The 10,418-nt window shown below is 35.8% G+C and overlaps 3 protein-coding genes across 4 annotated transcripts; 2 read left to right on the top strand and 1 right to left on the bottom strand.

Moving 5' to 3' along the window:
* On the top strand, window positions 1-1,017 carry LOC118752816 (proteasome subunit beta type-5-like). Its single transcript, XM_036487678.1, has 2 exons — window positions 1-189; window positions 263-1,017. The coding sequence occupies exons 1-2, from the start codon at window positions 58-60 to the stop codon at window positions 947-949; spliced, it is 819 nt and encodes a 272-aa protein (XP_036343571.1). The 5' UTR covers window positions 1-57; the 3' UTR covers window positions 950-1,017.
* Window positions 1,018-2,375: 1,358 nt separating this feature from the next.
* LOC118752819 (neurofilament heavy polypeptide-like) lies at window positions 2,376-7,923 on the bottom strand. Of its 2 annotated transcripts, XR_004994751.1 has the most exons (5): window positions 7,240-7,923; window positions 5,052-5,390; window positions 4,093-4,975; window positions 3,805-4,026; window positions 2,376-3,677 (listed from the first exon to the last, which is right to left on the bottom strand). XR_004994751.1 is itself a non-coding variant. In XM_036487680.1 (4 exons), exons 1-4 carry the CDS (start codon window positions 7,492-7,494, stop codon window positions 3,956-3,958), a joined length of 1,548 nt encoding a protein of 515 aa, XP_036343573.1. In that variant the 5' UTR covers window positions 7,495-7,923; the 3' UTR covers window positions 2,376-3,955. The 2 variants fall into 2 exon arrangements, 1 of the variants encoding a protein (XP_036343573.1); XM_036487680.1 differs by having other exon boundaries at window positions 2,376-4,026.
* A 1,407-nt stretch (window positions 7,924-9,330) lies between these two features.
* Window positions 9,331-10,415, top strand: LOC118752814 (deoxyhypusine hydroxylase-like). The gene has a single exon (XM_036487677.1). The coding sequence runs from the start codon at window positions 9,513-9,515 to the stop codon at window positions 10,413-10,415; it is 903 nt and encodes a 300-aa protein (XP_036343570.1). The 5' UTR covers window positions 9,331-9,512.
* The last annotated feature ends 3 nt before the right edge of the window (window positions 10,416-10,418 follow it).

The following is a 10,418-nucleotide window of genomic DNA, read 5'->3' as shown; positions in this document are numbered from 1 at the left end:
GGTCAAATTGTGCTTGTCATCTGCTGAAAAAAGGAATTTATTTTAACCTTAATAATAATGGCTTTAGCTGAAATTGCTGGCGTTGCAAACGCTCCATATATGCAAACAAACAATAATTCGTTGGGTTTGATGGAACAGGCATATAACCTTAGTAATCCCTATTGTCTTTTAGCACCACCGTCTAAAGGCGTGAGTATCCGAGGAGTTGATATTGAATTATGGATAACTTAATTTTGCACTTTTTTGTTTTTCGCCCTCACAGCCTGTCGATATTAAAGCAATGCATGCTGCAGGTGCCAAAACTGGCATAAAAATTGATTATGACCACGGTACCACCACCTTGGGATTCAAATACAAGGGCGGTGTTATTTTGGCAGTCGATTCTCGCGCAACAGGCGGCCAATTTATTGGTTCACAGGAAATGAAAAAGATTGTAGAAATTAATAAATATTTGCTGGGTACATTAGCTGGCGGTGCTGCCGACTGTGTTTATTGGGATCGCGTACTTTCGAAGGAGTGTCGTTTGCATGAGTTGCGAAATAAAAAACACATCTCGGTTGCTGCGGCAAGCAAAATCATGGCGAACATTGCACACGAATACAAAGGAATGGGGTTGAGCATGGGCATGATGTTGGCCGGTTATGATGATAAAGGTGCCGGTCTCTACTATGTCGATTCGGAAGGATCACGTTCACCGGGTAATGTATTTTCCGTTGGAAGTGGTTCGATATTTGCATACGGTGTTCTCGATTCTGGTTATAAGTATGAGCTGGAAGATGAAGAGGCATACGATTTAGGTCGCCGTGCGATTTACCATGCCACATTCAGGGATGCTTATTCTGGCGGTATTGTTCGCGTGTACCATTTGAAAGAGGATGGTTGGATTAAAATATCGGAAGATGATTGCAAAGAACTACATTATAAATATGCAGCGGAGAAAAATAACTAAATTTAAATCTTTGTAAATTATATAGAAATACAATAAACATACTAAAATACACATTTTACAAACCGGAAGATTTGTATATCCGTTCACTTATGGACTTTAAACAAGAAAAAGAAGGGGTAAACGATCACATTGTTCCCAGAAGATAATTAAGGTAGACCCTCTTTAAAGTGAAGCCATTCTGAGAAGCTTACCGAAGAAGGGCTGAAAAAACTCATCAAATTGATCAAAATTTATTTTTTTATATAAAAAAAAAAACACTCGACTTGAGACTTGCACTTTCTTATGGTCTGATTATGGCAACTTAACATAACTTACGGCTCTCACTGAAAAATTCGGTTAAATGGATGTTGCTAATAATTGAGCATGCGAAACTTAACGTAACCAATCTAAATTTTGTGAAAGTAAACAGTAAAAATCACAATAGTGATGCACCGACTTTTGTGACTTTTTTAGAATAAGGGTGTATTAATATAAGGCTAAGGGCGAAGTAGAATATGTATGTAGATAAAAAAAAAAGTATAAAGGCAAGTATAGAGAAAGTATAAAGATGATAAACAGACAAGGGGAAACAAATTTGAAGATTATGATATACGGACCTGCTATGTTCAGTTCACTTGACCCCAACTTACCATAATTATATCGCTTGAATTTCAACTACTGCACGAACACTAGTTGATGTCATTATTTGCCTGTCGCTAGATACACTTTACCAGTTTGTGAACATTTATAAGCGTCATCGGAACAGCCTTTTAAGGTATTACTTATGCGACTTTCTAATTTTTTTCTTTTATAAATTTAAAATTTATCAAGTAGGACCTTTGGCATTGATGATGTGGATATGTACCTACCAGCGTTTCCTTATTTGCTAACAATCTTTGAACCAGTACATATGTATTCGTATCTGGAGTATAGAAGGTTGTCGAATGAAGTTTCAAGTTTTTGGCGTATTATTATTTTATTGCTGCCAAACTTCGTCTCTCTTGACTGGAGCATTAAATGTATTCCATTCAATGTTTGTGCTTTACTCTATTAAATGGTCAATGCAAAATATGTACGCACACGCCAAACGATCAAAAAATTTTAACCGCTCATAGTTGTTTTTTGTTTTGTCTCTTTTGTATATTTAAATTCTTTATTTACAAAAGAAAGAAATGTATATATAGTGTATACGTATAATTAAATTGTACAGATATCTTAAATGATAGGTTTTGTTTACAGCTAGACTAATATTTATATTTTTTTGTTTTGTTGCTGTTGATACCGTTAAGTAACACAAGACATATTTCTGGAAAAAGTGAGAACGCCAAATCCCATATAAGACAACGAAATTTGTTATTGATATTTTAGTGGTGTTTCTTTACTTTTAATTACACTCTACATACATTATTAGACTAATGCTTATACACATACAATGTTTAGAAAAAAAAAACATTATGCGCTGCTGATAAATATTTATTGAGAATCTTTATACGCATACAATTATGAAAGCATGCAAAAGAAGAAGGGACCAAAACAAATGTGTACCGGTGCATGGAGTAATATAATAATTCCTTTAATAATGCATATTGAGTCGAACGAAATATTTTCTGCTTTTTTTGTGGAAACTTAATTCGGAAATAATGTAGCACTTATATATGTATGTGAAGCATTCGAAAATATGTAACTGTAAATAAGTTAGGTCATTTTCCGTTCGACCCGCTGGCAGGTCGAAAAATGTCCGCTTTACTGCTTCCTGTAAAAAAAAAAACTAAGCACATTTAGATATATCGCTCGTTTAATAATATAGAGATGTAAATCAAAATTATTGTTATCTGTTAACTTCCCAAATATGACGAAGATATGTGTACCCACTGTGTGAATTGATAAAACTTTGATTGCGATTTTCCACAAAATTGAAATTTTGAAATACATCGTTATATTATTAAACGAGCAATTTGAAAAAAAAAACAAAAATAAATATTTGATAGTTTTTTTGCTGCAAATTCAGTGATTTTAATTCAAAACCCCTATTTTCAGAAATGCAATTCTAACCTAAACCGGCAAGGTTTTGCCGTGTAAAACCTAAACTGTTAAATGGAAAGCAGGCAATATTTTTTTTCTTTAGAAATTCTGTTTAAGACTACTGAAAAAATTTTAAAACAATGGCTTTATGGCGAGTGCATACATTCTTTTTTTTTAAGTTTTCGAATATTTTTAATATCTTTGTCTCCAAAATTTAATTTTATAATTAATGTTAGTCTAATTTTATTATATTATTGCTCTTGATATTTAATCGCTTTAATATACAGCATTACTTATATTTTATTTAAGTTGAAATTCAATTTTTTGCAGTAAATTTTAATTATATAAAATTTCCCACACACACGCACGCACATCTGTCAATTGTTACATTTGTAGTTTCTTTTTTACTGATTATTTTTCTTTTTTTTTATATAAAACGTACTGCATTATTTAGTAGAATTTGCAATAAAAACAATAAATGATTGTTTAGGTTTTTTGTTTATTGTTTTGCATGGTCATTATCATCTAAAATAGTTGTATTGTTTAGCTTTGCATATAATCATATATATAATATATTATTATACATTTTTTTTTTTGTTTTCTGTTGTCCAATTAGAAAAAAAATAAAATGTGTAGCGTGACATACATACTACGTATTAACTCTAATCCGTTGAAGGGCCTTCAATTTGGTTAATTGAATATTTGCCATGAAAAATAGAGAAAAGATCTAAAAAAATAAAATGAAAATAGAAATAGAAATAAAACTAAACGTCTATTAAATTTAATTATTTCAGGCGGGTTGTGTGGTAGACATTCGTGCATAAAAATGGCTTGCCAACCAGGCAACTTCTTACTTCTCTGGATAATCCTTCCAGTTACAATTTTAAATTTTGTTGAATTTGTGTCCATATTGTGGTTGTTTTAACTGCATTTGTTGTTGCACGACGTGGCATTATAACTGTTGACTATTGTAGCAATAGCAATAGACGTTGATTTATGTCGCATTTACAAAATCGTTGTTACAGTTCCATCATTATTTGCATTATTTATCGATGGCGATACGACTTTTGGTACACCTGTGGTAACAAAATAGGGCGAGAGTTAACTAATAATTCAATTCAATTTTATAAAAAATCATTTACATAAATCATTTTGTGGTTTAGCAATATCATCATTATTGGTATTATTGACCCCGCTTTCTGTAGCGGCGGGATCGACGGCGACAGGGACTTCAATAGTCACTTCAGCTTTTGCGTTAGTTTCGATTTCATTTGCTGTATTTAACGCATTTGCGTTTGATTCTGCATTGCCCATATCCCTAGCAGTCGGCGCTTGGACTGCTTCTTCCAATTTAGCGTCTTCATTGTTGTCTACATTGTTGGTCTTGGTATCGGATTCCGAATCTGAGAGATTTATCTCAACAATGTTCGTTTCCTGAACCGATTGAATTTCAGTAATCGGCGCAACAGTTTTTATTGCTACGTTGATCGGTGCCGAAACTTCAGTTGAATTTTCAACTGCAACTGGTGGCACAGTTTCAATTAGCTCGACATCACTACTCTTTGAATTTGAATCGACTTCCATTGGTTCAGGAGTAAGTTGTTTTGGCACCGTTACTGGAGCTGATTCTTCGGTGGCTGGTTCTGCAGTTCCCTCTGTTACACTTTCAACTTTCGGTTCTTCTTCTGGTGTTGGCTCGGGGGCGCTGGACGCCGTCTCTATTGGTTCATCCGCAGGCAAAGAATCATCTGTTTCCATTGGTGTTTCTTTATCCTTCTGGGCTACTGGTGCCGATTTTTCAGCTTCTTTACTGGCTGGTTGATCATCGCTCAGTTTTTCTTCGGAAATAGATTCTAGTTCAGCTTTAGTATCTGTTTTATCTTCCGACTTCTCCTCATTTGATACAGATGCCTTGGTTTCTTCTTTTTTATCATCGGTGGCTTTTTCCGCGTCCTCGGCAGGAGTAGATTCAACAGTTGGTTCGGACACATTTTCCTCTTTGTCATTGGATTTTTCTGAAGCTTCCTAAAAATGATTATGTGTTAGTATCACTTTCAATATTAATATTTGTTTTGTTTTGAAATATAGTTTCTTTACTTACTTGCTTCTTATTGGGCGTTTTAGACTTCTCAGGCGTATTAGCCGAGGATATATCGGCTGACCCTTTAGCCTCTTCTAAATCTTCTGATATGTCTATTTTTCGACCACGACCACGAACTCGAGATGGAGTGCTGCTGGCAGTAGCCGGCGAAGTACGTGCCTTTTTGGTGGGTGGCGGAGTTGAAACAGCTGTAGCTCGTGTTGGTGTACCACGTGCGCTTGAGCGGGTTCGTCGTCCACCCTCCAACTCCAAACTGCCACCCATATTCTTAACAAGTTCCTCGCTTTCCTTTTGTGCTCGTTCTATGAATGACATTCGCTTTGAAGGAGTGCGTTTTACCTATGAATAATGAGAAAATAGTTATGCTCACATTTTATTGATTAAAAGCCAACAATTTCGTAGGTATGTACAGATGCACATATAACAAAGCAAAATAAATCACATATATGTGTGACGTTTCATCTTATCAAATGCAAACAAGTTGTTAGAAATAGTCTGAAAAGACCATTGAAAAAAAAAAAAAAATAAAATAAAACATTTACGACCTGGGATGTGCCGGCACATAACTTGGTATAACATTGTGCCAGAGAAAGACAAAAATAAAACAAACAAAACCTACATGCGTAATCTAAAGATAAGATATATCACTAACAACAATTTGCCTTTATAGGTACATATTTGACATTTTGCTTTAGAAGGGTCGCGTGGAAAGAACAAAAGGTAGCGAAACAAACAAAACATTTTAAACATATTCGCATGCATGCATACAAACATACATATCGTAGTTTAAAGTACAAGACCGCGTATCAACAAAATGCAGAACCGCGTATCTAGATAATGCAAAACCGCGTAAGTGAAGTTGAATAAATTATTTTGTTGTGAATAAAAACACTCATATAATATGATCGATTCCTTTGCTGTGGACTGAAGGAATTGATTCCTATTCCTAATTACAATTCCTTGTAATCTGTAATTGGGAGTAATTTAATTCCTAAAAAAAATCAGCTGTGCAAATATTTCAAAAGGGGGGTCTTTTTTCATAAAGCAATCGCATTTCTGGATAGGATATTTCAGAACGAATATATAAGGATTGAGCCTGTGTGAGCAAAATGACGATACGCGGTTTCGTACTTTAAACGACGTTATGTACATATCGTCTTCAAAAGAGTCACAACTCAAAATTTGGCATTTTTGAGATTATGTGCTAAAAATGTACGCTAGGCTTTTATTTACCTTTCAGCAAAAGCTGAAGCAAATTTTTTTATAATTTGTTTAAAAAACAACTACGGTAAAGCCGCTCTTGCTCGTGTGATTATCATGTGCTAAGAAATAGTTTTTCGCATTTTCTGACAAACTTATTATTTTGAGTTGTGACTCTTTTGAAGACGGTGTGCGATATATTCAACAGAAGAGTGTGGACAACTTTGCAAAAGCAATTACTGCCGAACAAAATTTGTAGCGCGCGCAAATCTAAAAGAGAGAGAACAAATAGTCATCAAGTACAGCAAACCTCAAAAACACAACAAATACATAAAACGTTCGCGCAAGCAGCGAGCCACAGCGCACTGTTTCAACACGACGCCAATTGCGACGAGTGATCAATGTAGCGAGTGCAAACAGCGATATACACAAATCGAAAATGGAACAAATCAACTACCGTGAAACTTTTACGACACCGCGCGCAACGTGCGGTAGAGAAAATTGCAGCAGGAATATAAAAAAACATATTGAAATAAAAATAAATAGTATGCAAAAAAGCCAAGACTACGCTGCTACTGCATAAACTAATGAGCTCCATGTGCCCCAGCAGAGCACGACGCCGAAGGAAGTGGCAACACAAGACATTGCCTCAAATATAAACATGTATTTGTATGGAAAATTTTTAATTAGCGGGGTAAAAACGCGCGCTTTTTATGCCACGAAGAAAAATATATTGGCATGTTTTTGGCCATACATACATATATTTGCATGTACTGAAAAAGTTCAGATTATTCACAATTGTGAAACCAATTTTCCAGATGATTCGCCCCTGTATAGAACTTTGCGCAGTATACATGCTAGGTGAGATTTTATCGCATTACAGCGTTAATTATCAATCCCCCCCGCTTGTTAACTCGTGAGCAGAAAGCACCGCATACAAATATGTACATTCAGAAGGGAAAATGCACCAAATGGCTGCCATACTTACGGGTGTCTTCTTTGTGCTTTCCACTTTTGGTGAAGATTCCGCCGCTTTGGCCTCCTCCGCAGCACTCGTGCCCGCATCCGCATCGCCGGCACCAGATTCAGCTTCAATGCTGTTGTTGACCACTTGCTTTTCAGTCGCAGCTGGCGTCTCTGTCTCAGCCGACACTGGAGTACTCGCTGTCTCTACCTCTGCTAGGGTCTGTTCGACTGGTACAGTATTCTGCTGGATTTCACTAATATTCTCAACCTCAGACATTGTTCTAATTTGTATTGTTTAAGAAATTCTTATATTAAATTCAATACACAATATTCTATACTTGTAAAAAGATTCACTTTTCGCTTTCTATTATATTCAGAGTATGTGATTCACGACGCAAACGACGAATTTTCCGATTCCGGAGCGCTTTTTTTCCACAATGTTTTTGCAAAAATTACTTAGAACTTTTAATATATCTTAATTGTTTACGCAACTTTTATGTATCGTTTTCACTTTTTTGATAAAATTTTCTATCAATTATACACAAAAACATGTAAATTTCACGAAATTAATTTTCCACTTCACAACGTAACGCCGCGCATTCGTGTAGCTTTTTACTCGTTTCTTTTCAGCGAATAGATGTTGACCACAATGCCTACTCAGTGTTGCATTTTCAAGAGTGGTGTCATCGTCGAAGTTTGAATGCGTCGGTATTTTTTAAGAATTCCAAAAAATAACGTTTAATTTATATTAAATTTGCAAGGACAAATCCATTTCCGTGCTAAATACATAGGCTTTACAAAATGCCTTGAGGTACGTGCCTATTACAACGCTTTTATTTCATCGTTAAAATTGCCCCAAAAAATGGATTTGAAAAATTCAACAGAGTTTTAGGTTGGTAGCACTGCTGAATGAAAACAGGGTTGCACTTACAAGTCCATTTTGCACGTTACACTGGCCACCCAAGACGAACATGTGCGCGAGCTTTTGCCTAACGTGTTTTTTTATCTATGTGTTACTTAAATTTATTTATATTATACTTGTATGTAGGGAAGCAACGCTTCATATGACTCTGTCAACTCCACAAATCGTTCTACGAATAACTAAACCGTTCCCGATATTTGATAATTTCTATCAAAATATTAATAATCAAAAGAAAATATAGGAAATAAAAGAAAATCAAATATACATTAAAAAAATATATATTATGGACTATGTATGGAAAAAACCCATAAAAACAAATTTTTTGTCATATATTTTTATTGAGTCTCTTTTTCCACAAATATCATACACATATTCACGCAATATGTATATCAAACGAGATGTTTAACGTAAAGTAAAAATTTAAAAATTAATTATTACTGTGTGGCAAACGAACAAACGTTAAAAATATAAAAATCGATTGCAATATAAAAATAATTATAATAATGAAGTGCTAACGCTAGTTTTAGGGATGACCACACGACGAACAAACGATTTATCACAGTTAACAAAAGAAAATAACAAAGCATGCTCACTGAAAATCAACATGTTTTTGATGTTTGGCGAACATGCTCATGAACCGCCCCACAAACGACGAGCACACATGTACGTTGGAAATGCAGTAAAAATATTCTGCAATTCAGAATGGTGAAACGAATGTATTATATCGGCCTTGGTAATTCAGCTATGGAGATTTGCGACAGTTCTGGTATTGCATATTTCACGGGGCAAAACTTTGTTACCAGCTTATGAGCGAGCAATAAAATTTACCGGTTACAGGAGTACACAGAATGCGAAAAGGGTTTAAAAAATGACAGACCGGTTAAAAATTTTTGTTACCAGTGCAGAATAGTTAGATTAGGTTCACACAGAGAAACTTTTGTTACTATTTCCAGCAATTTATGTTTTGGTGTTGCACTTCGCGTTCACACAGAGAAATTCTTTTGTACACAATTGTTGTTGTCAGCCGTGAACGGCCAACTAGAATTAGTTAGTGCCCTTCCCCTTCCTCGCCACTTCCTCTCCCACAAGTAACGAGCTGCTGCGACAAAAGTTTCTCTGTCTGAACCTAGACTTAGAGACGGTAAGAAAGTTTAAAAATTGATGTTGAAGAGTAAAAGATCGATGTGTTTGGTTTTTTCAAAACATCGATACATCGATGTCAACATCGATGTTTTTCCCATCTCTAGTGCCGCATTGGGAAATGTCATTTAGGTTCTAAAAACGTAAACATCGTCCAGCACGTTCATTGATATTTATTTTTTTGTAATAAAAATTAATATTTCACTAATAGTTTTATATTAATCGAAGTAAACATGGTTACCCAGGATCAAATAAAGTCTATAGGAGCTGTTTTGAATAGTAAAGATAGACCACTTAAGGAGCGTTTTCGTGCTTTATTTACATTGAAGAATCTTGGTGGCGCCGAAGCTATTGAAGAAATCAGCCGGGGTTTCGCGGATGACTCAGCATTGCTAAAGCACGAATTGGCCTACTGCCTGGGACAAATGCAGGACAGGAAAGCTATAAATGTCTTGACTAATGTTCTTGCTGATACGACGCAGGAGCCAATGGTTCGCCACGAAGCCGGTGAAGCACTTGGCGCCATCGGTGTACCTGATGTCATACCGATATTAGAACAGTACAAAGAGGATCCTATAGTGGAAGTCGCAGAGACATGTTCAATTGCGCTCGATCGTGTGCGCTGGATACAAAGTGGTCAACAAGTAGATGATAATAATCCCTATGCATCAGTTGATCCCTCACCTCCAGCGGCTGGCATGAAAACAGTAAATGAATTGAAAGCAATTTACTTAAATCCAAAGAAGAGTTTATTTGAACGTTATCGCGCTATGTTCAGTCTTCGTAACCTGCGAACCACTGAAAGTGTTTTAGCCATTGCCGAGGGCTTGAAAGATTCCTCGGCGTTATTTCGACATGAGGTAGCATTTGTATTAGGCCAAATACAAGAGCCAAGTAGTATTCCATACCTGAAAAATAATTTAGAAGATCAAAACGAGAATGAAATGGTACGTCATGAGTGTGCTGAGGCTTTAGGTGCAATCGCTACAGAGGAATGTATTGCTATATTAAACCGTTATGCGGAGGATGATCAACGCGTCGTGAAAGAGAGCTGTGAGATCGCTTTGGATATGTGCGAGTATGAGAATAGCCCCGAGTTTCAATATGCCGATGGTTTGAACAAAATTTGCTCATAGTTA

This window comes from Rhagoletis pomonella, unplaced genomic scaffold, assembly GCF_013731165.1.
Source record: "Rhagoletis pomonella isolate Grant_MI unplaced genomic scaffold, Rhpom_1.0 Rhpom_scaffold_01868, whole genome shotgun sequence".
Lineage (NCBI taxonomy): Eukaryota > Metazoa > Arthropoda > Insecta > Diptera > Tephritidae > Rhagoletis > Rhagoletis pomonella.
This window is presented reverse-complemented; position numbering and strand designations above follow the sequence as displayed.